Source organism: Mastomys coucha, unplaced genomic scaffold, assembly GCF_008632895.1.
Source record: "Mastomys coucha isolate ucsf_1 unplaced genomic scaffold, UCSF_Mcou_1 pScaffold23, whole genome shotgun sequence".
Taxonomy (NCBI): Eukaryota; Metazoa; Chordata; class Mammalia; order Rodentia; family Muridae; genus Mastomys; species Mastomys coucha.
In genome coordinates, this window is record NW_022196906.1 from 77,324,795 (window position 1) to 77,349,697 (window position 24,903).

Consider the following 24,903-nt stretch of genomic DNA (forward strand, 5'->3'; position numbering starts at 1 on the left):
GGTTTGTTTTGTCTTGTTTGTTTTAATGTACTGGAAAGTGTTTGGTTTCTGTGCTTTAATTGAAATATAAATAGATGTACATTAAAATGCACAATAATAGATTTATAAATTTTTACTTTATACAGAGAAATTAAATTTTCTTTGAAAATTGTGAACAACATCATTGGCTTCTTCCTTAAGAAAAATAAGTTTACTGCCTTTTAGGCTTTGAGATCACTGTATTTCAAGCTTGTGGATTCCCTGTGGATAGATGTTAAAGATGTCCAGCTTCCTCTAAGGTTCTTAACCTTGCTAATGCTGTGACCCTGAGAAGGCTACGCTGATTCCACGACAGGCTTCAAATTGGCAATTAAGGAGACTAGGCCTAAATCTGTTTCCAAGAACTAAGCAATTCCAGGCAAGTCCAGGCCTCAGAAGCTGCCCTGCCACCTGGCCTGAGGCAAGGACAGTGGGTCAGCAGCAGTTTCCAGATGTCCTCAGCAACAGTTTCCAGACCTCCCCAGAAAGTTTCCAGGCCCCACACACTGCACCAGTAATAGAAAGTCTGTAGAGATGGACCAAACAGATTAACATAGAAGTCATCTACCACAGAATTCCCTAATGTGCTTTAAATCAGGGCTGTGAGCTCAGTTGGTTGTCTCTCTATCTTGGTAATGGGATTCCCTAGCATGCTGAATTTCTGCAGAATAAAATATTTTTTGCATTTACATACTATTTGAGTCTAGGGACTCATTCTTCAGTGAATCATGGACCCTTACAATTCTTTAATACAGTTTCTCATGTTGTGGTGAATCCTCCCCAACACACACACACCATAAAATTATTATCATTGCTATTTCATAATTTATTTTGCTACTGTTATCAAACATCGTGTAAATATCTGTGCTTTCTGAAGGTCTTAGGCAACCCACGTGAAAGAGTCATTCAGTCCCCAAGAGGTCATGACTCACAGGTAGAGAAAGAGCCTATCTATGCTCTAAGGGTTATACTGGAAATTTGATTCAAGATGGTGTTGGCCACTGACACCCAAGAGACCACAAAGCATCTCCAAGGAGCCTGAGAGACCCACAGAGGCTCCATGGGAAGACAGAATGACAAAGGAGCTTGCACTATCTCCAAAACAACTAAAAAGAGGCATGTTTTATGGGAAGATTTTTTTTTTTTTAATGGACTCACAAAACTGGAAGGAAAGATGGTGAAGCAGAGCTGCATGCAGCGGTGTCAACCTAGAGACATGGCAGTGACCGGTATGGGAGCAGAAAGGGGGCACAGCTGCAGCTGACAAAGGAACATGTTGCTGCTGAGTATGGCAGGTACTTGACCTGCTGGCAGGCACAGGACAGCTGGGCCAGCTGGCAGCATGAAGCTGCTGCAGCTGCAGCTTGAGCCTTTTGCCCTCCTTGGGAGAGGAGAGTATGGGGCTGCAGCTCTGTCTCTGGGCTGCAAGCTCTGTGGGAAGCTGTGTGCAGAGGCCTGGTTCCTGGCCCCTGAAGCTCTCCCCATAAGCAAGATCACACTGACTCTGGGCAACAACAGGATACGCAGGACAAGTCTCAGTGATAGTCTAGAAATTATGGTGCTTCAGAAACCAGAAACCTTGAACCAGACCAATGACTCCTTGCAATCAGTACTTGCAATGTAAAGCTCTGTGTGTATGTGTGTGTGTGTATATATACACATAGTAACACACTGCAGCTAACATGCCACTTCGATGAACAAATGAGCAATAGAGAGGTGGGAAGGATGGCTGAACAGAGCAACCCACAAAACAGAGAGAGGTGAAACTAGAAATTTGGTGGTGGCAGCCACAGGTGCGGGAGGAAGCACGACTCTGGTGGACATGGAAGCAGGTCCTTGCCCAGAGGGTCTGAGAGGGTGGTGTGCAGCAGCCTGGAGCTCTCAAGCAGCTCTTTCCCCAAGTGAACAGCTCAGCCCAATGATGGCCTTGCTCTGGCGCCGGTTCATTTTCTGAATTGGGTCTCCTTGACAGACCGCAACGGTCCATGCTGCCGCCGTGTTGGTGTCTATGGCTCCTGCTACAGCAGGGGCAATATGGAGATCCATGGTTTGTGCTGCCACGGGGGACCATGTTGGGGTTTGTGTTCCATGCTGCCACTGGCTGTTATGGGCAAGGAAGCTTCTTTTGGAGTGGTTTCAGTAACTGCTGACTTAGTTGAGAATGAGAGACACCAAAGGCTTCTGTGACAACCCCACACCTGCCCCTCCTCCCCAACAAACAGTCTAGTCAGAAAGCCACTGAAGAGACTCCTTAAAAATTAAAGTAGAGCTCTTCATAGTTGATGGCTTCTGGCGTGGATGAGGGGGAAGGTCTCAGTTATCTTTAAACGGCTGTCCACTGGAAGTTTGACCATGCTCCAGTGAAAATGTGGGCAGTACAAACTGGACTTGGTGGGGTTTTGGGGGGAGGGGGGACAGGGTGGGAGGATGAACCTGGGAGAAATGGGAACTGGGTATGATTATTGTGGGAAATTCCCAAATAATCAATTAAAATATTATGGTGGAAAAAAGATCTTTACTATAAATTTATGAATTCTCAGAACATAATGAGATGGAGATTGATGATGCCATCAGTGACTCCCAGAAAGAGCTTTCTATATGAAAAGTACCACAGAAATTGAAGCTGCGGAGAAAGTTCACAAATGCTCATTTCTGCTGATGCATTTGCTAATGATGATACATATCTGATGACCTAGTGATACAGATCTTTGCTCTTTCCCATGTCTCTTCTATCAGAATAACATGTAAAATAATTTGTATGTACATTCTTGATTCAATCAACCTGGTACTGTTACCTTGGTCAAAATGGTTGCTAGTGGCCGAGCCTGAACTCTAAGGAAGAAGCCGGACAGACAGATATATTCATTCCCATCCATTCTCCTCTGAAAAACTCATAAATCATGGAGGCCTATCCACTTTTATTTATTACATAGCTCTGTCACTAAGAACCAATCTGCCCTTCTTTTAAAATTACTTTCATCCATTTTTCTGCATTCTGAATTCATCTCTTGACAAAATGACAGTTTTAAAGAGATCTTTCTATATGTTTAAATTTGCATTTGTTTAGTTATCAATACATTGTTTAAACTGTTTCTTTTTTCTTTTTAGTGTTGTAGCCCATTAAGATTTTTGCACTTTGGGTATGTAAGAAATGGAATGTGCTCTGTCCTGCCCTCATGCACTTACTGAAATCCTGGGCTCAATGTGACTGTGTTTGGAGACAGAGCCTCTAAGGAGGTAATTATGGTTAACTGAAGCCCCCAGAGTAGGTCTCTAATCCATCTAGCAGGAGTGGTCTTATAAAAAGAGGAAGGGACATTAAGGACAGCAGGGACAGGGCAGGGCCAAGGCTCTGTGAAGGCAGCTGTTGCAGGCCACACACACCTCAGAAGAAGCCACACTTGCTGATGGATAATCTTGAACTTACAACCCCTGGCATTCTGAGCATATGACATCATCATGACTCTGAGAATATGAGCTGTGTTAGACATCCATGGCAGCCCAAGCATAACAGTTCATCTCTGTGTTCCTTATCTACTTGGGAGGGGGCAGCGAAGCATTCTGAGTCTCTAGACACTGGCCCCTTTATATATAACATTGCAGATCCTTATTTCCCCTCCTCCTCACTTGTTGATTTTTGGTTTACATATTTCTAGTTTTTTGGTGTACTCATTTTTTTTTCCAGATTTTTCCTTTATGGTTGCTTCTACATTTGAAATATGCATAAGGAGGAAAAAAAAAGACTTTCATTCCTCTTAGAATTGCACTTAGGTACACTTTTTTTTCATTTTTTTCTCTGAATTTTATTCTTAGTGTAAAACATAATATACAGATCAATTTCTTCAGTACAGCAAGCCAATTATACCATTCATTTTTCTACCATTTTGAAATTTTTATAGTTCTCTAAATACACTTAAAACTTCCATTATTTTGGGTTTTTTCCTATGACATCGAATATTTGGCAATTCATTTTAGAGACTATATATCCTACTATAGTAAAAACATTTTTCACCAACCATTTTTCACCACCAGGCAAGGGTCTGGAGCTGGATGGCCAGCTAGCCTATCCAAATCCCAGTGACAGTAGACCTTGTCTCCCAAAACAGACAGCATAGTGAGACAACTCAGTTGATAAAGACACTTGATTCCAAGCTTAGGGACCTCAGTTCAATCCCTGGGGTTCACCAAAAAGAAAAAAAGAAATTCCTCCAATTTTAAGATATTTTAGTTGCCTAGAGTTGTAAAATATGCATATATGCCTGTATGCATGTATGGTAGAAAGTTCTTAAATTATAATAGTATATATTCTTACCTGACAATAAGTTAAAACTAAACAATTGTTAACTTAATGATGGACCAAAGAGATTACCACCTGATCTAGCTGAATTATGGAATCAAAATAGTTTTGTTTTTTTGTTGTTGTTGTTGTTTTATTTTTATTAGATATTTTCTTTATTTACATGTAAATTTCTCCCTTCCCAGTTTCCCCTCTAAAAAACAAAGAAACAAACAAAAACAACAAAAACAAACCCCAGCTGCTTCCCCACTCCCCATGCCTGCCACCCCACCCTCTCCTGCTTATTGGCCCTGGCATTCCCCCACACTGGGGCATAGAACCTACACAGGGCCCAAAATAGTTTTTTTTTATTTGAAGAAAATTCACAAAGATTGTAGACTTTTTCAAGTTTCTATAAGAAACTACTTCCTACACTGACCCCCCCTCAAGGTTTTCTCCTTCCCATTCTGTTAGTAAAATTCTAGTAGTAATCAGATGAGCTGTTATCACCAAGACCACAGCTTGGAGATAAAGAAAATGACTATAGGCCAGGTGTGGTGGTTTTGAATCCCAGCACTCAAGACGAGAGGGAGAAGGGGGGAGGGAGGAAGAAAGAAAAGGGAGACAGTAGGGGCTAGGGAGGAAAATCACTATAATAGGGGGTCTAAGAAGAGGGCAAGTTCAGCCTTTCATTTAATGGCTGACAAGAAATGGGTCAAAACCTTACATCTCTGCAGGTTCGAGGTCAGTCTGTCAACAGGGTAAATTCCAGGCCAGTCAGGGTTACAGACTGAGACCCTGTCTCCAAAAGGGGAAGAGGAAGATTATAATAGACTAGGACACGACATGCCTGTCATTGCCTACGCTGAATGTCCAGGCTCAAGACCAGAATTACTCCAAGACATTTACAATTTGACACTTGACAATTTTTCTAAAGATTGAAGCTACGACAAACAGCCACCCTTTGTTTCCTCTGTTTTCCAAATGCCAAAGCTCTGCATACAGCGGGCCTATAATAAACATACAGCAGGAACCACCTAGTGTCCAAACTCTCATTGGCAAAACGTGGTTTATCTGAAGAGAAACTTCTCACGAACCAAACAAGCACTTGCACTTGAGGGTTAAGACCACCGGAGTCTCACAAAGGAAAAGGCCGCCCCGGCACCGTAAAACACGGGAAGATACGGCTACGGGAATCCCACACCCCGGAAAAGCAGGCAGAGCCCGCGTCCCCATTAGGATTGAGGGATGGAGGGCGCATGGGGGTGGGGGGTTGAGGGGAAGGACTACAGGTCACGCGGAAGGCCCGTGCTCGCTCACTGACAGCGAGGCCAAGACAGCTTGCTAAGGCTCCTGCAGGCCACGAGGTTAACCATTTCAAACGTGAGGAGGCCTACTTCTCTGAGAGAAGACCGGGTCTCCACGCCGTAGCGGCGCCCAACAGTGAGCGGCTCCGCCGCCTCCATCCCGGCATCCTCCGCGCGGACGAGCAAGCGCGGTAGCCAAACGTCACTCCCCGCCATCAACCCGGCGTTGCTATGGCAACGCGATTGCCCCAGCTATGTCGCTGCAACCCGCCCCTGCATCGCGGGTGTTCATGGAACTGGTTCCCTGGGCTGACCGGGGCCGGGAAAACCACCCGATCTCGGCCGCAGAGGTGCAATCGATCGGCTGCCGCCCCCACGTCGCGCAGGCCCCCCAGGGAGCCCGCGAGGTCCACGTGAGCGGCGCTGCCGAAGTGTCCGCCTGCCCCGACCGGGCGCTGGTGACCGTGCGGGTGAGCAGCACCAAGGAGGTGTCGGCCGAGGCCAAGAAGAGTGTGTGCCGCCGCCTGGACTACATCACGCAGAGCCTCCAGCAGCAGGGTTTGCCGGTGAGCCTTCCGAGACTGGGCACAGAGCGGGTGACTCCTGGGCCTTTGGGGATGCTTTTGTTACCTCAAGATTCATTCCAGGGCTCAATGGATGCTTGACCCTTTCCTTCTAGAACCTAGATGAAAGCCGTTATTGGCCGCAGCGAACTTGAAATCACGAATACAAGGTTGGGTAGGTTTTTAATCTGGTGATGTTTGCTACAGTAATTTTGTCTGTAAAGTTAGAGTAAAATTCCATGTAAATGTAATTTGTTTGCATATGTAGAATGTTGAATCTTCCCCTCCCACTTCGCATCCCCCGCCCCTTGGTAGTTTTTATTTTGCATGGTGAAATAGGCGGGTGAGGATCTTGAGCTGCTTCCTTCCAATCAAAGATTTGTGTGGAGTGGTTGTTCTTCAGTGTACTAGCGTCTATTTTTGGTTTATGATGATCACCTACCCCAAAATTTCCACCTTTTTAGTTTTAACCATTTTAAAGTCAGCGTATGTAAATTCCATAGGTGAAATGTTTTTACTTCTTAGACATGTCGGTGAAAGAAATCACTAAATAGGTCGCACCTCAAGCCTCCCTCCTTTTAGGGAATGGGGCAAAAATGGAACTAGCTTTACCCCTCCACACACAACTCTTAGGCATGTTTTAATATCCTCACTTTCCAAATTTAGGGCGATAAAATAATGCTTTGGATTTTAAAGAACAATATTTGAAATCCTATTCCAGAAACCACAATCGAGATTGTTTCCAACTTTGCCACACTTCAGATAATTACTACGAAAGAAAATTACAAGCCCCAGACAGTCAGCCTTCTCAGTAGTAGCATTGAACAAAACAGGACCCTGGCTGCAAGAACCGTGGTTTTCAGGGGTGACTCTGATTTAGTTAAAGTTCAACATAGTATTACTTCTGTGCTAGAAATGCCATACCTTTGAAAAGCTACTCTTTATTTTTAAAAAGAAAATGTATTTGTATTGCATTTAAAACCAGAATAATTGAAATGATGGGGGCAGGTTCCCAGGAGTTATTTAAAATTCATATTGAGAAAAACGTATGTATGGATTGCTGTAGACAAGCATCTACATAAGACTGTTCAATTGATTGTTGTTTTATATCAAACAACTTTTATAATACTTATTTCAATGTTACAATATTTTATAAATTTTAAAGAATATGATAAAAAAAACGAAAAGTATGGTAGGTATTGAAGGGGGGTCCCTGGGAGGAGTTGGGGTACAAAAGGGAAAGAAGAATGTGATGTAATTCTATTTACTGAAAATATGTTTTAAAAATGTTAACAAATTGAGATAAATTGAAATTATGTATCTTTTTTCATCATAATGCAATAAAATTTAAATCAATAAAAAAGTTTAATGTAAATTGTAAGCAAAGTGAAAAAGTAGGATTAAAATGGAGAAGACTATGTCCTAGGCAACCTGCTGTAGTCCTGCTTGAAGGACGTAGTTTTTATGTCATTGACACAGAACAATCTGAACCCATTTTTCTAACTTCTAACATGTAAAGCAAAATAAATACAATAGTTACATTCAACGTCAGTGTTCAGGGCAAGGCACAGAAGCATAGTAATCTCCCAAGTTATCTTTGCTAACAAGAGGAAAGACTCATATAGAGAGCTTTTTCATATAGAAATCGTGTTAGCACTTCTCAGGGTAAGTTATGGACTTCACCAAGACCTTATGTGATTTAAACGTTGGAATACTGGGTTATAAATACCTCTGCTTAGAGGGCCTCTCCCAACCTCAACACTTGACAGATGGAAACTGACTTTCTCATCCTTATGTCCTGGCTTCTCTTCCCCTCTTAGCCTAGATGACTTCTGTTTTGTTTTTAAGAACCAGACCAAAATCACATTCGTGTCATTCTCTTATCAACACTAATACCTATTATTCAATACCCCACTTCTTTCTTTAAATAAAAAGTGTCAGTCTAGAGGCAGGTGGATTTCTGAGTTCGAGGCCAGCCTGGTCTACAGAGTGAGTTCCAGGACAGCCAGGGCTACACAGAGAAACCCTGTCTCGGAAAAAACTTTAAAAAAAAAAAAAAAAGAAAAAAAGTGTCAGTCTGTTATCATTCTTGATATACTTATCTCTCAGAGTGATTGCCAACTGAGTAATGCTCATGTACATAGTGCATACAATGAAAAATGCTTTGGAATGAGTAAAAGAAAAGGAATGAAGCAATGCATAAGTTATTAGCTCAATTACTTAGTAGATTGTAGGTTTATGAACTGTACGAAGTTAGAGCGGTCAGTTTTAGCATTGCTTTAATGGGAAAATGTAAAGTTCTAACTAGTGTTTGTTTAACCCAGAAACATGTATTAAGCGCTCCCTAACACCGTTCAGACTTCAGTGGCACTTAGCTTCATTTTGTCTTACTTTTCTGGGGGGCAGGGAGGGAGCAGGAGCAGGGAAGCTGTTATAATGGAATATCTGACTAGCTTAGTGTTAGGGTTAGGGTTAGGATTAGTTAGGGTTAGGGTTAGTTAGGGTTAGAGTTAGGTTAGTGTTAGGGTTAGGGTAAGGGTTAGGGTTAGTTAGGGTTAGGGTTAGGGTTAGAGTTAGGTTAGGGTTAGGGTTAGGGTTAGAGTTAGGTTAGTGTTAGGGTTAGGGTAAGGGTTAGGGTTAGTTAGGGTTAGGGTTAGGGTTAGAGTTAGGTTATGGTTAGGGTTAGGGTTAGGGTTAGAGTTAGTTAGTGTTTATAGTCTTGGAAGTTAGAAAGGCCAAGGCACCATCAGTTTTGATTTGGTCTTGTGATGATTCAGCTCATAAATAGAGATGGTACCTCATCCCTGTGTTCTTATATGAGAGAAGGCAACTTACTGGGGCCTCTTCATGAGGACACTAATTCCATCCATTAGGCTCCACCCTTGTCATCTAACCTCAAAGGCCATCCTACACCATCACACCAGTCGTTAGGCTTCTGTATATGAATGGGGCATGCAAACATTGCAGGTGATTGTCATTGTAGTATGTTCTATTCTGTGTAGCAGCTTAGGTTGTAAACTCCAGTACTCGCCATTCACAACTATTGTTTTCAATAACTATACATGCCTCTGGCACATTAGTAGGCAATAAGAGAATATTTCTTGGAATATTTCCAAGAAATTAAGTTTTGCTGCCCACCCTGAATAGTCTTCAAGTAAAGGCAATGGAAAACTGAACTGAGTGGCAGGAGTGGCCAGCCATCCCAGCTTCCTCACTTGTTGGTAGAAAATTGAGGTCTTTTCTCACCCCAGTTGCAGAGTTTCTCTGCAGGGTTAATTGGAGTTGTCTCGAATGGTAATTTGCTTTCCAGTACAGCTTTTATTGGCTCTCTTCTGTCTTGATTCCACCCACCCACTTAATTTTTTGATGGAATTACCATCAAGATAAATTTATCCAAACATTGTTTCCAAACCGGCTCCTGGTCATACCCAAATCAAGACAGGGGATGGTAGTAATTCAGGGAGACCAGTGAATGCCATCTCCACTTGACACAGGAGTATTATTTTCTTCTGTAATTTTTCAAATTCATTAAGTCCAAAAAAGTCACGTTTTCCTTTTTAACAATGGAAATTAAACTTTTTCCACAAATTTTCAGTTCTTAGTATTTTTCCCATTTTATTTTTATCCTTTTCCACATTAATTTATAGGGATCTTAAAAAGTATGGTTACCAGTAACATATGGCTATCATATATTACAAAAACAAATCTGTATTTTTGCTATATATATATTATATAGTTTTAAGTTTTGACAGTTTAGCCAAATGCATTATTGTTTTCTGTATGTTTTCTACCTTTAATGTACTGTTCATTCAGTCCATGGTTTTAAGACAATATGGCCATTAAGTGATACATCTTAGAATCTTTAGGGATCCTTAATAGTTTATTAAATATTCTATGCTTGGACTTTATTTTGGTAAAATGACAATGGTTTTATTTTCTTTTATCTAGATAAGTAGCTATGCTCATAACCTTCATTAATCTGTCTTAACTTTGCAAAATAATCTCATTTTTGACAATAAAAATCACTGTTTTACACAACTGAAAAGTCAGGTTATTTTGTGGCTACTCAGGTTTTATATGGTTAGGTCCCTGGCTTTCCTGGTATCTTTCTGCAAGACTCAAAATAGCGCATGCACCCCAAGCCTTATATCACAGGATGGTATACTATCTTAAGGCAGCCACACTGATGTATTACAACCATGATAGAAAAGCGGTCCTTTGGGCTGGAGACATGGTTCACTGCTTAAGAGCACTTGTTGCTCTTGCCACAGATCTTTGTTCGATTCCTGATATACACATGCCAGCTCACAGCCCTCTGTAACTTCAGTTCCAGGGATCTGTTAACCTCCTCTAAACTCTACGGGCACAAGCACACACATGGTGCACAGACATACATGTGAGCAAAACACTTCTATACATAAATAAATCTATAAATAAAGCCTGAATGGACAACCTCACTTCTGTTTGTGGCAAGAGAAATGCTACAGACAAATTAGCTTGTATTTTGATAGCTGCATGTCTGTGGCAAGCAAATGTGCTAATCCAAAATGGTTGAGGTATCTCAGGGTTCATCTGAATCCCACAGTTGCTGCTTAGGAGCAGGAACATAACTATGGCATGAGAATTTTTTATGGCCTTGATTGTTTTGAAATATCCCAAGTCATTGGTTTTTTTGCATTCGCAAGCTATTTAGAGCCAGACCTAGTGTAATAATAGTTTATGTGGTACTCCTATACTATCCACACTGTTTTTATTATTAAATCTTTGTAAAGAAAAAAAAACCTTTGAGGCCCTGTTCTTCCTTCATTACTGATCTACTGGAAAGATTTCTTGCCTGCAGACAACAGGGTGTGCATGTTAAATGGTGACATGGAGATAGTCTGTAATTCTAGATGGTGGAAGCCTCTACAGAGCAAGTAAAACTTCCCTTTATATTTGGTACTAAGCATATTTCAGGATAAATGCTGATTTTACAGTATTGTAGTCACTTTATTCAATTATTTTCTGAACAGTGGTAAGGATTTCACTTCTTGAGTTCATTCTTACATAGCTTTTATGGCTACTGAGACTGTCAGCCTACCTTTTCATATTATGTAAATGACTAGTCCTGTGTTGACCATTTCCACTTTAAAAATCTGCCTTTTTATATGTATGTAGAAACAAAACTAGTTTAGTCAGGAAAGCCTCATAAACCAGACTGGTATGGTAGATTTATCAGCCTTAGCACTGTTGACATGTTGAGCTGAATAATTCACTCTTCTTGGCTTAACCTGTATATTGTAGGATGTTTAACCATATCTCTGGCCACTTACCTATAGTGTAGTCAAAATGTATATTGGAAAGACCAGCTGGGTGGTGGTGGTGCATGCCTTTAATCCCAGCTCTTGGGAGGCAGAGGCAGGTGGATTTCTGAGTTCAAGGCCAGCCTGGTCTACAGAATGAGTTCCAGGACAGCCAGGGCTATACAGAGAAACCCTGTCTCGAAAAAAACAAAACAAATAAACAAAAAAAACCAGACCAAAACGAAAGACAGATGTTTCATTATTCCATTCATACAACATTCAGAAAAGGCAAACCCATGGAGACAACTAAATGGTTGACTATAAAGAAGATGCACGGGGGAACTGTTAACATGGAAGAACTTTTCCTCTCTGTGCTGGAGTGCTTGATACTTCACTGTGTGCACCTGTCAAAACCCAAGGAGCTGTAAGTCACAGAGAGTGAATTTAACATTTGCAAACTGGGGGAGGAAAGGCATGAAACCTTAAGATTAAGGCTGTCAGACCTTAATCTCAGGACAGAATTCAGACTGTAATAAATTAACCCAGTTCTATTATTAACAAAGGACACAGCTGAACTAAAGGGGGTGGGGAAAGGCGTCCTGAGTAATTAGAAAAGAGTATTTGAGCTGGAAACTATTGGGGTGAAGATAAAGGTACAGAACCCCAGGCCCTGCTTTCCAGGTTACTAGTTAGCAGTTCTGAAACTGCTTTCCGTAGTATTCCGGTGTTGAGCAAATGTATGAGTGGGAGCCACATTGCTCACCGCTCAAGAGGGAAGGTGGAAACAGTGCTAGCATGAACACTGATTCTGACCTGGGACTTTAAACATCAAGAGGTGCTGTGTTCCGAGCAGCTCCGGGGACTGACCTATCTGAGGCAGAAAGGGAATGAAGAAATAACATACATGTGGACAGAGAAAGGCTGGGTTCTCTGATAAAGAAACTGCTGCATCCCAGAGCTCAGTGTGTTTATTAGATGCAGTAGAATGGGGAGGTGGGGTTGTTGCATATAGCTGAACAAGGAAGCAGGTTTGATTAATCTCAGGAATAGTCTCTAGGGTGTAAAGTGTATGTGTGAGCAGTAGTGGTGGTGAAAGTAAGGTGGCCATTCTGCATACACCATCAGCATTCTGATTGGAAGAAGGCTTTGCCATTCCCAGGGTGCAAAGGCATTGAGATCCTTGACGTGACTGTGCCCAGGTCAAATAATACTCATTCACTCAAGGTGATACTTGTTTCCTGGATGGGAGAACTCATTGTTTAGCTTCCTTCCATGTCTGTGGGAAGATTTCAATGGCAATCATAGCCATATAAACATATCTGTTGGTTATGGGGATTTTCTTCTTTCCTCTCTCCCTTCCATTTCTTTTTTTTTTTCTTTCGACTCATAGTTTGAGAAGTAAATTGTGGCAGGAAATGCTTGGTGGAGTTCTATAATATTATGAGGTCTACTTCTGTCTATTGCCTTCTCTATCCAAGCACATTACATATAATTTGTTTTTAAATCATTATAACAACCAGATGGTGTTTCTATTGACCTGATTTTATACATGTGGAAGCAAGGACTCAAAACTACGGAGTAACTTACCCAAAGGTACATATGATTGGTACTATGTCAAGTCCATGTTTTCCATACAAGTGAAATAAATGACTGAAAAGTGAAGTGAACTGTTCATTTTTTTTTTTTTTTGAACAAGGATCTCTAGGCTTCTAATTGATTTCATGGCACATTTAAGAAAATGTAAAACATCAACCCAGGAAGTTCATTTTGCATCCTGTATGTCTTCATATTTCAAACTCAGGTTTAATTGATAGGCAGAAACAACTGAATTTTGTAGCCAAATTTAGTAACTTTAATTTGATACCTTCTGTTTCAGGCAGAAAATGTAACTGTGACAAAGGATATTAGAAGAGTAGAAAATGCATATTACATGGAAGCTGAGGTATGTACTGAGTGAGTCGAAGCACCTTGACGTTGTGGAATTTCTACTGCAATTTACACTTATTCTTAAGCTGAAATCTACTAGAGGAATTACTCTTATGGTGATGATAAAAGATAATTTTTCTCAAAATCATTCTGATATTATATATCTGATGATACTTTACAATAAATGTAATGAGATCTACATGTACAATAAATGTAAAGAAAGGGGGTAAAATGACGTAGTAGCAATATAGAGAGAGCACCTACATACCTTTCTGTGCCATTATTGCCTGGTGAGAAGAAGCTTGATAGGAGAAGAATTTCCCTTAGATAAAAACATGGAAAAGCCATAAAGGATTGAAGACTTTTTTAAAAACATTTTTATTTTATTTCTCAATACAAACTTCACAGTCACTGTGAGAAACATTATTTAACATTTTAAATCATGCTGTCTTTACCCACCTTGAGAAATGCATTATCTTCAGAATGCTCTATCCATGAGGACACCGAGACCCCAGCTCTGCCCTACTTCTGCCTCTAAGGTCTGAGCATCCAGGTGCTATATTTGAGGGCGTCTAGCCATGACCAGACTGCTGCTTTCCAGTCCCAGGGTTTCCAGCTGCCACCTGTCGTAGGAAACTAAGACGACGGGAGTCAGAGTGCAGTCTTGTTTACCAATGAGAGACTCTTTCTCTCCAGAAGTAGAAAACAACCCCAGAAGCCACCTGGCGTTCTTTTCTGTCAGTTAGTTTATTATTGCTTCCTAGTATTAATGTTAAGCTTAGATCATTTGGGTTTCTCAGAGATCAGGGGTAAGATCAGAAGAGCAGAAACTAATGAACATTAGAATGGCAACTCCTTGTCTCTTTGTACTGGCTGGTTTTGTGTGTCAACTTGACCCAGGCTGGAGTTATCACAGAGAAGGGAGTTTGAATTGGGGAAGTGCCTCCATGAGATCCAGCTGTGGGGCATTTTCTCAATTAGTGATCAAGGGGGTAGGACTCCTTGTGGGTGGTACCATCCATGGGCTAGAAGTCTTGGGTTCTATAAGAGAGCAGGTTGAGCAAGCCAGGGAAAGCAAGCCAATAAGGAACATCTCTCCATGGCCTCTGCATCAGCTCCTGCTTCCTGACCTGCTTGAGTTCCAGTCCTGACTTCCTCTGGTGATCAACAGCCATGTGGAAGTAAACCAAATAAACCCTTTCCTCCCCAACTTGCTTCATGGTCATAATGTTTGTGCAGGAATAGGAACCCTGACTAAGACTCTCTTGAAGTAAGAATTTCATCAGTAAACACTCATCTCAATAAGGTCTGTGATTGTTCCATTTAAAATTTAACTATCTCAATGAAATTTACAGTTATTCATAGAGAGCCACTAGGAAAGGCCAAAGGCATGCAAGTAAGTTTTCTGGAGGTGTCTCCCCATTTTGCATGGCCTACAATAGGTGAGCTATGAGACGCAAAGTCCCAAGAGACTTTTTCCCAGGATAGGCCTTTCCTATCACTATTACATAGTCTAAGGATTCCTGAGCATTAGCCTACCTATTGAGCAGATTTCCTGCAGATCTACATGAAGATGAACATTTATGAATCAGTGCTATTTAGATGAATTAATGATTTTATAGAATTCCTAGTTTGGTTCAAATAATTTTAGGAAGAAAGTTTTAAGAGATGGTTTTAATTATTTGCCAGAAATATATAACAAAATTAGAATCAATCAAAAATAAAAGGTGCCCATTCTTCATAGATAGTAAGCAAAGGCACATAATAAGGAATACAGTGAGCTTTCAGTTACACTAAAAAGAGAAATAGGCTTGGGACAAATTCGTGATCAAGGAAACACATTCATTTTAGGTCAGGACCAAGGATGAAGCCGCAGGTTTGCACTATGATAAAGTGAGGCCATGTTCAACTGTTGTTGAACTTATAAAGAGCTTACAGAATGAAACACTACTTTGAACTTAACTGTTGACATCCTTCTCTAACTCCCCTTTTGTGTAACATCTTATCTATGAAGTAATTTTCTAAGAACTTTTGTCTTAATTTTGTATAAGAAGGCCAGAGAGAAGGAATAAAGTGTGGCATCTGGGACTCTGCCCCATCCACCCATCAATTGTATGTGTATGGCTTGGGGGGCTCTGTCCGATCCACCAAATGTACATATGTATATGTTTGTCTATATTTATGTGTGTAGGTATATGTGTATGTATGTAAGTATACATGAACAGTGTGGAGTTGATGAGACAGGTGGTTGTGCCCAACCAGAGTGTGTGTGTATGTATGTGAGTGAGACTGTGCATATTGCCTATGTAAAAGATTTTAATTCTAATTCTTTTTCCTTCTTTTCTCTCACTTCATGGAGAGTTAATGAGTTCTAAGACTCTTACCTGGCCAGGAAGAGGTCCTTGAGCTAGACAGAAGAGAAACCAGCTCTTACTAAAGCACAGATAGTAAGAGTGTTACAGAGTACGAAACTAGCGCTTATCAAAAAACAATAAGAAACCAGCACTTATTAACACACAAATTATAAGATTGTAAAGCCAGGGATCATCAGTCTTTAGCCTTCGTCCGACACTGTGTCAGACCAGTCCCCTAAAGGCCAGAGGAGGCCTCTGGCAAGCTTCAACATGTTTTGGTATAGATTTGGTACAGATTATTTTGACAGAATGAGTAGTCAGGCAAGATTCTAAATAACGGAGGTTTGATTTTAGGAGGCTAGTGTATCCTTCTAAAGGTTATTACCTGTTAGGAATTCAGTTTGTAATAATTCTACTTAGAAGAGTATGTTTTGTTTTTTATTAATTTTTCAGCAGAGTCTCAGTGTGTAGCCCACGATAGCCTCAAATTTATGGTTTTAACTATATCAGCTTCCTAAGCACTGGGATTATAGTCTGGAACCATCACTGGCACTTGTAGTTAAGTTTATTATTATAAAGGGTCACCAAGAGAACAGGGAAGAGATAGTTCTAGAAGTGAACAAGGGCTGGAAACCTGGAGGGGTTTTCAGACCACTGAGGTGTTCTAAGACTAAAGTTATGGGTTGGGCAAGAGTCCTTGACTATGTGAGAATTGGGTTAACCTCTACTCTTCCTTCTGCTGTATCTGCCTTTTTAGCATTTAGTGTTGTGATGTCTTAAGAAAGCATGTGATTTTGATTTAGATAGGACTCCCTGGAATCCAGACATTACAGGATACTGTACATTCCAGCACATGATTACCTTTAGCTGGCCACCAACTGTCAGTGGAAACCATGAGACAGAGTGTGCTAGCCTAGTCATAAAGAAAGGTGTGTGGCTTTATGGAGATGACTGTAGCAAACTCCACTTGGCCAGCAAACATCTAACATATTCTAGTCATCTCCTGGGCTATTAAATAACATGTAATATGGTTAGATGGTAGTTAGACATGTAAAACACAATAGCACAAAAGCAAGTAACATGATTTAAAGATTTACAGATGGCTTGGATAGATACTTACTACAAACATACCAACAGCTATATGGACAGATATTCAGTATCTCCAATTGTCAGAGAAATAGAACCTGAGACCACAGTGAATTATATCATTATACCTGTTAGGGTGGTTATTGTCAAAAAGACATGGTGGTAGGCAAAGATGTGGGGAAGTTAGAGCCTTGTATGTCACCAACAGCAATGCAAAATAGTAAAACTTATGTAGAAAATAGTGTGGAATTTTTCCAGAATATTAAACCAACTCCCAGATGACCTAGCAATTCCACTTATGGGTGTATGTCCAAATGATTTTACACCATCTAGATCAGGAAGAAATACCTGTATAATAGTATCCACATCCCTTTTCTGCAGGAGCTAGGATCCAGTGGCCTCTTGGCACTGCCAACAGTACTCAAGCAGGTATAGATTGTTTTTATCCTAAATGCCCTGCAGCACTGTCACACAGTTAATCTCTCTGTTCACAAGAAATCAATGTTTTTCTTTTTGTTCTTGTGGAAAACAATACAAAGAAGGAAACAGTGGATCAACGCCTTTAAAGTACTAACAAGAGCCATGGATGCTGGAGAGATGGCTCAGTGGGGAAATTATTCATTGTATGAGCAAAAGGACTAGCATTTGGATCCCTGGCCCCCACAAGGGGTTGGGGACTGTGCATGGTGGCAAAATCCCACACTGGGAGGAGGAGACAGGAAAATATGGAGGACTGTCTGACCAGCTAATCCAGCTAGTGTGGAGAAAGATATGAAAAGATATTCCAGGTAGACTTCTGGCCCCCAAAGTGCATGCACAGGCCTATGTACAAAACATACATACAGCACCCTCCCCATATACACAGGCCTTCCATGATTACACAAGTCTTTAACATTAGGTGGAGAGTGGGCAGGAAAGATTGCAAGTTTCAGTCCAGCCTTGATTTTGTATGTATATAGCCAGATCCTATCTCAAAAATAAACAATTAAAAAGAAAAAAAGTAAACCTAAAATTCTATATCCAATAAAAATCCAGAAATAAAACCAATTAAAGGGTTTTTTCTAAGCTGAAAGAATTCAGTGCCTATAGACCTGTTTTTGAGAAATATTAAATAGTATCACTTGGGCAAAAGAAAATGATATTTTAAAAAAAGGCATCTGTCTACACAAAGGAACAAAGAACATAGAAAATGAAAACTGTGGGGGTTTTTTGGTTTTTTGTTTTTTTTTTTGTTTTGTTTTGTTTTTTTTTGGTTTTTCGAGACAGGGTTTCTCTGTGTAGTCCTGGGTGTCCTGGAACTCACTCTGTAGACCAGGCTGGCCTCAAATTCAGAAATCCACCTGCCTCTACCTCCCAAGTGCTGGGATTAAAGGTGTGCGCCACCACCGCCAGGCTGAAAACTGTTTTAATAGATATTTTTCAAATATAAATCTCTTTAAAATTTCACTTAAATTATAAGGAAAGTAGTAATAATGTAAAAGGATAGGAAGGAACAATATGAAAGCATACTATTTAGGCTCTTATGTGCATAATATACCTCTTGTAAATACATTGGGATAACTTAGATGTATCTTATTAATACTAAAGCAGCAGTACAACTAATAAGCAATGAGGTTTAAAACAGAATAATAATAATAATTTAAAAACAGGAATTAAGAAACAGAAGAGCAAACAAATACAAAATAATAACATCACAGGCTTATCAATAATCTTAATAAAATGTAAATGGTCTAAACACCTTCAGCAGAAGAAAGTATTTTGCCTGGTGTGGAGACACAGGTCTGTAAACTCAGGCAGAGACTTGGAGGTCTTTTGTTTTGTTTTGTTTTGTTTTTGAGACCGGGTTTCTCTGTGTAGCCCTGGTTGTCCTGGAACTCACTCTGTAGACCAGGCTGGCCTCAAATTCAGAAATCCGCCTGCCTCTGCCTCCCAAGTGCTGGGATTAAAGGCGTGCACCCCCACTGCCCGGCGAGATTCTGTCTTTTAAAAGGAATTTTAGATTGTATAAAAAAGTGGACTCCACCTATATGTTGTCTGAAGGGCGCATACTCTAAATATGAGAAGGTGTTGGTTACAAATAACGAGATGTAGAAGAATACACCATTTAGCTGTGGGTCAGCTGTGAATTAACTGTAATTGTATTACAGACAGTAAACTACAGAGCAAAGACTGCTACCACACAAAGAACAAAATCATTTTTAATGATAAAGGAGTAATGTAATCAAGATGATATACAAGTCCTTCCACTTCTAATATTACACAAAGTTTCAGATAGTTAGTGCAAAGATTATAGAACTTTAACTAATTAATTAGTTAAGGGACACCTATTTAAGAAGCCACTGATGACATTATACCATTATGGTGAAATACTGAATACCTTTGTACCTAAGGCCAGGTACCATACAAAGATGATGGCTACACTTATGACTTCTTTTGGGCATCATACTTGAAATTCTAGTCATTGTAGTTTGGGAGCAGAGCAGGAAAGGATACAAATATTCAAATTGAGAAGGGCAAAATAAAACACTCTTTATTCAGAAACAATAATACCATCTATCTAGAAGACATTATGGGGAAAATCTATTAGAAGTAACAAACAAAATTTAAAATGTCAAAGGATACACCTGATAAAATATGCTAAAGACTATAAAACATTTCTGAGAGAAATAAAATACCTAAGAAAGGTGAGAAGTGTATCTTGTTTGTGATTTGGAAGACTCAAAACTATTGATACTTGTTCTTCCTAAAATGAGTTATACATAGATTTATTACAGTCTTATTCCAAATGCTAGCTAGCTTTTAAAAGTAGAAATTAGCAAACTGAGTAAAAAAAAAAAAAATCCATCCAGAAATGCAAAATACTGACAACCACTTTGAAAAGTATCTTTAGTTATAATAACCTCAAACTGGGAACAAATGTTTCAGACAAACTGTGGTTTTATCCGTATAACAGAACACTACTCAGATTAAAACAGTTATAACAAGAACATGCTGAAACTGCACATGCACTATGCCAACCAAGTTAAAGGAATCTCCAAAGACAACATATTCCTGGAAAAGGCAAGTCTGCCCATCAGGAAGAGGTCAGTTAACTGCCAGGGGCCTGGGAGCTGAGGACGTAACCAGTAATACAATTATTTGAGATTTGTGAAGTAATGGGATAGATATAATTATTTAGATGAAGCCAGAGAAAGACTCAGAGTAGCTCACCTCAGGAAACTCTTTAGCCTGGGAGCCAGCCCCACAGCATGCTGGGGATTCCTTGGTCTGACTGGAACAAGCTAGGAGTCACCACAGTTGGCAGAGAGTGTGTGGGGCCTGCGAGAGGCCCATCAGACGTCAGATTGTAACCATCACCGGGAAGGGAGCCTGGAACTTGTTTGGGGTGCTGAGCACTTATGTTCTCATTGTGGAATAGTTCCATAGGAAACAGGGCAAAACCCTGTGGGACATTATTCCTGCATATGTGTATTTACATGTGGTGGCTCTGTTGGGGCCATCCTCGAGAACTACACTCCAGCCCTCAATACTCTGTGGCACTCTGAGTACATTGTGTGCTTCTCACCTTTTGTCAACAGCTTTTTTGACCAAGTGGGCAGTGGTTCTGAGACGTGCACCCCATGAGCGGCTTGCCTGTTTTCTGTCTGCCAGAAACCTGTTGCCTGCCGCTACTTGACCACAGGGCCAAGAAGTTCTACCCCAGACACTTAAAGTCTGTGCCTTCTGCCTTGAGCTCTCGACAAGGACACCTTCAGGAGCGAACAGCACCCTCTCACTGCCAGAGCTTCCTCAAGCTCTTTCAGACTCACTTCCTCTGTCCATTTCCCCAACTGCTCCTGTGACCCCAGGACTGTGCCCAGGGGTGATGGCGGCACATCCAAAATAAAGTGGAACCTTGTTGTCATCAGGTGCTGACACAGGATGGGACCAGGATGCTGAGGTCTTGCCAGTTTCTTAGTATGCCAGAGCCTGTGGGTCCCCCTTTCCTGTTTTGTAGCTCTCTTGGGTTTTCTGCTTTTCATCTTCCCCAGAGGTGGAAACTGGGGCCCAATCAGCTTCATGTGTATGCCCGCAAGTGTCCTGGGTAGACCAGGCTATGTCAGCACCCCATAGTGGAGCCTCTCACATTCACCTTGAACCAGCAGGGTGGGAGAGCAGACAGGGTCAGTTAGAGGCCTTTTCCCCATACTTCTCCTAACGCAGTTACCCTGAGAATACTAGAGGCACCTGGCCTTCTAGACAATGCCAGCTTAAACCCATCCATCCGAGGATGGATGTGCACACAGGACACTGAAGGCTCTTGGGTTTCCACCTTCCCATCACCCAGGATTTGAGTGACTGTCTTCTTTCCTCATTTCCCCTTTTATACATGCCTAGGGTTTACTGAGAAAGGACCCTCTAGCAATGATGTTTCATGGCCACTTTCTCCATCTCTGGGATGATGTGAGGTATGGAATGTGGCCTGTGCCCCAACCCTGCACTGAATTCATAGATTTGTATACCAAGGGTTGAATTAGATTGCTCAAGTTGACTTTACTTCTCTATACATGGGATTTTGAAGAGATTTTTGTTTGTTTTTGTTTTTTGGTATTTTTTTCGAGACAGAGTTTCTCTGTGTAGCTTTGGCTGTCCTGAAACTCACTCTGTAGACCAGGCTGGCCTCGAACTCAGAAATCTGCCTGCCTCTCTGCCTCCCAAGTGCTGGGATTAAAGACATGCACCACCACCACCCGGCTTGAAGAGATTTTTAAAGACATCCCCTCTTTTATTTTTGCATTCTTGCCAGTGACCGAGGCTTTGGTATGGGGAAGCAATGTGTTTTGTTTATTCTAAACGTAAGCAAGTAAGTTGGGGAAAGCTCTTGATCTTCTTTTGTAACTACACACACACACACACACACACACATACACACACACACACACACACACACAGGGCTGTAGCTATTTTGAAACTTCTTCCTTACTGCTCAGGCCAAGAACTTTTAATTAAAACTGGTCTAAAGGGATCTGAGTCTTTTGGACCTGGGATTCTGAATTTCATCTGTCCTGCTAAGGAAGCAAAGAGGAGGTGCCCTTTGTGGGGCCAGTTCTAGCCTGAATGGGCCATCAGGAAGCCTGTACTCCCCCATGAACTTTTTGGCCACAAAGAAAACCCACAGGCCAGGCTGTGGTGGATGTTGCCTTTAATTCCAACACGTGGGAGGCAGAGCGGGCAGATCTCTGTGAGTTCAAGGCCAGTCTGGTCTTCAGAGCAAGTCCAGGACACCCAGAGCCACACAGAGAAACCCTGTCTCAAAAAATAAAAGAAAGCCCATCATTTTTAGCTCCTTGCTGCTTCTCTGAGACTTACCCTTCTGCCTTCTCATGAAAATTGGTGTCTGATTTTGACCCAAGACTCTGGTCTTGATTCAGTTGGGTACATCACTTCCTCAGACTTCCTGGAGACTGGCCAAAGGTAGTATTCATGCTGGAGTGAGGGGTCTGGAAAGAAAGCCTCAAGTTGATACAGGGGAGTAGTCTACTTGGGTTTAGGGTGAAGGACAAGACCTGTCAGAGCAGCAGGAAGCTGAAAAGCTCCCATTCCTAAGGATGAAACAGGAGTGCCAACCCTGGGCTTTTGGTGAAAAAAAGGTACTCTAGAAGGATCCGTAGATGGATGGCCTAAGCCATGCATCAGCCTCCTAGCAGAGGGTAAGTGTGGTGAAGTTCCAGAGGAGGGTCAGATACACTTCTGTACACAGTAAGGCTGCTGGAAGGGGACACACAGCTCAGTGGTGTCAGTGAAGTATGGCATGTTCACTACCACTCAGAAGTCTTAACTGAACAAATTAGATTACAATGTTGGAAACGGGATCAAGTTTAGAAATTAGCCAAATAATAACCCAGAAAGGGAGACCCCTCCAATTTCAGAAAAAATAAAAATGAATAAATTTTAAAATGGTTTAAAAGAATTTTTAAGTATACAAGCTAATATCAGATCATTTTAAATTTCATAGTCTATGGTAAGAAAATAATATAGCTATAAACATTAAATTTGTTTTCTTATCTGGTATATCTTGTTATCTTAAAAAGTGACCTTATAATCGGGCTTTACTCCTTCCTCTCTATCGTTTGTTTGTTTGTTTGTTTGTTTGAGACGGGGTCTTGCTATGTAGCCTTGGCTGACCTAGAACTTGCTTTGGAGACCAGGGTTGTCTACCTGACTCTGTCTCACAAGTGCTGAAGTTAAGGGTGTATACCAACGTACTAGCTTAGCTTTACTTTTTATACTTATATTTAGGCAGAAATTTAAAACTACATGAGGCATGAAAATAATATCAGATATCCTTTCACTTACAGGTCTGCATTACATTTACTGAATTTGGAAAAATGCAAAATATTTGTAACTTTCTGGTTGAAAAACTAGATAGCTCTGTTGTCATCAGCCCACCTGAGTTCTATCACACACCAGGTTCTATTGAGAATCTTCGGTGAGTTAACTCATCTTTAAGTTCTTCATTCTGAACAGAACGATTGACTGCTGCTGCCGGTCTTTTAACGTCATACTAACCCTTACTTTGAATCCCTAAGGCGGCAGGCCTGTCTGGTTGCTGTTGAGAATGCGTGGCGCAAAGCTCAAGAAGTCTGCAACCTCGTTGGCCAAACTCTGGGAAAACCTTTACTAATCAAAGAAGAAGAAACAAAAGACTGGGAAGGCCAAACGGATGATCATCAGTTATCCAGGTTGCCAGGTTCATTAACTGTACAACAGAAAATCAAAAGTGCAACCATCCATGCAGCTTCAAAGGTGTTCATTACTTTTGAGGTAAAAGGAAAAGAGAAGAAAAAAAAGCATCTTTAAAATTCTAACTAAAACATAATGTATCTACACTTTTAAATCTGTTTTTATACATTTTACAGTGCTTCTTTCTGTCTCGAACATACATGCTGTATGGTATACTAATCCTCAGAAAAATCTGCAACTTTTTGAATATATTCCACAGGATATATATGATCGCTTTCTATTTTCCCAAACACTCTGAGAAATGCTGTGAGAAATAAATGTATTAAAACATACTTTTGTATGCTGAGAATTTATACATTGAAAATAAAATTACAAAAAACCCAGCTCATATTGAATCTTTACTTCACAAAACAGGTTAAGTCATATCTTGCTTGTATCTGTCCAGTTGTATAAAAATGTAGAACCTGAGCTGCATGTCAAGAAAAACATCGTTCATGTTCCATAAAACATGTTAATGTTTTCCATTTCACCACAGTCTATATGTTTGTTCTTTTAAAATGTTTCATACAATGTATTTTGATTATATTATGTTCCCTCCCCCAACTCCTCATAGATCCTACCCCTTCCATCCACCCAACTTTATATTCTTTCTTTCTCTTAAAAATCCAAAATCAAAGCAAAGTGCACCTGTGTGTGCACACACGCACACAGAATGGATTACAATTTTGCTGGCCAACTATTCCTGATCATGAGGCCTGCCCTGAAGTGTATAGTTAATATACCTGTGTACCACTGAAGAAAAGTGGTTTTTCTCTTCCCCAGCAGCTACCAACTGCAAATAGTTATGGGTAGGACCTGATGCCCACTTTCCCATCCCTGTGCTGAGATCTTGTCTGGCTTAAAGTTGTGCAGCTCTTGCAGGCATTATCTCAGTCTCCGTGAATTCATATGTACATCAGCACTGTGTCTGGAAGAAGCTCCTTCCTTGGAGTCATCCATCACCTCTGCTTTTTTACAGCCTTTCCCTCTTCTTCTGAGTCAACCCCCAAGCCTTGAAAAGGAAGAGTTTAATAATGACGCCCATTTAGAGCTGACTGCTCAAAAGACTCTGCACACTGTACAGTTATAGATCTCAGTGTGAATTGAGAGGTTAAAATTTTCAAACTGTACTGTGGGAACTTAGCCGTTAGTTGAACTCAGTGGGAGACCGGCTCCCAGAACCTAAAAACAATGGGATGCCTCTTCCCAAGAACCCAGAAACAAGGGAAACAAGACTACCTGGCCCGAGAACCCAGAAACAACCTGGCCCAAAACAATTGCCGGTGGCTAGCCACCCCCCCCCACCCTAGCATGAGCCAGCACCAATCA

At 41.0% G+C, this 24,903-nt stretch overlaps 1 protein-coding gene across 1 annotated transcript; it reads left to right on the forward strand.

Annotated features, from left to right (window-relative positions):
* The first annotated feature begins 5,795 nt into the window (after nt 1-5,795).
* Nucleotides 5,796-23,918, forward strand: Irak1bp1 (interleukin 1 receptor associated kinase 1 binding protein 1). The gene is made up of 4 exons (XM_031344695.1): nt 5,796-6,167; nt 13,323-13,388; nt 23,151-23,281; nt 23,382-23,918. Exons 1-4 carry the CDS (start codon nt 5,856-5,858, stop codon nt 23,650-23,652), a joined length of 780 nt encoding a protein of 259 aa, XP_031200555.1. The 5' UTR covers nt 5,796-5,855; the 3' UTR covers nt 23,653-23,918.
* The last annotated feature ends 985 nt before the right edge of the window (nt 23,919-24,903 follow it).

Bases quoted from the DNA above. Each gene is read 5' to 3' on its own strand.
- Irak1bp1 (XM_031344695.1), top strand. From the start codon at position 5,856: ATGTCGCTGCAACCCGCCCCTGCATCGCGGGTGTTCATGGAACTGGTT. The intron at 13,389-23,150 runs GTATGTACTGAG...TTTCACTTACAG, and splicing joins CATATTACATGGAAGCTGAG to GTCTGCATTACATTTACTGA. The intron at 23,282-23,381 runs GTGAGTTAACTC...TGAATCCCTAAG, and splicing joins GGTTCTATTGAGAATCTTCG to GCGGCAGGCCTGTCTGGTTG.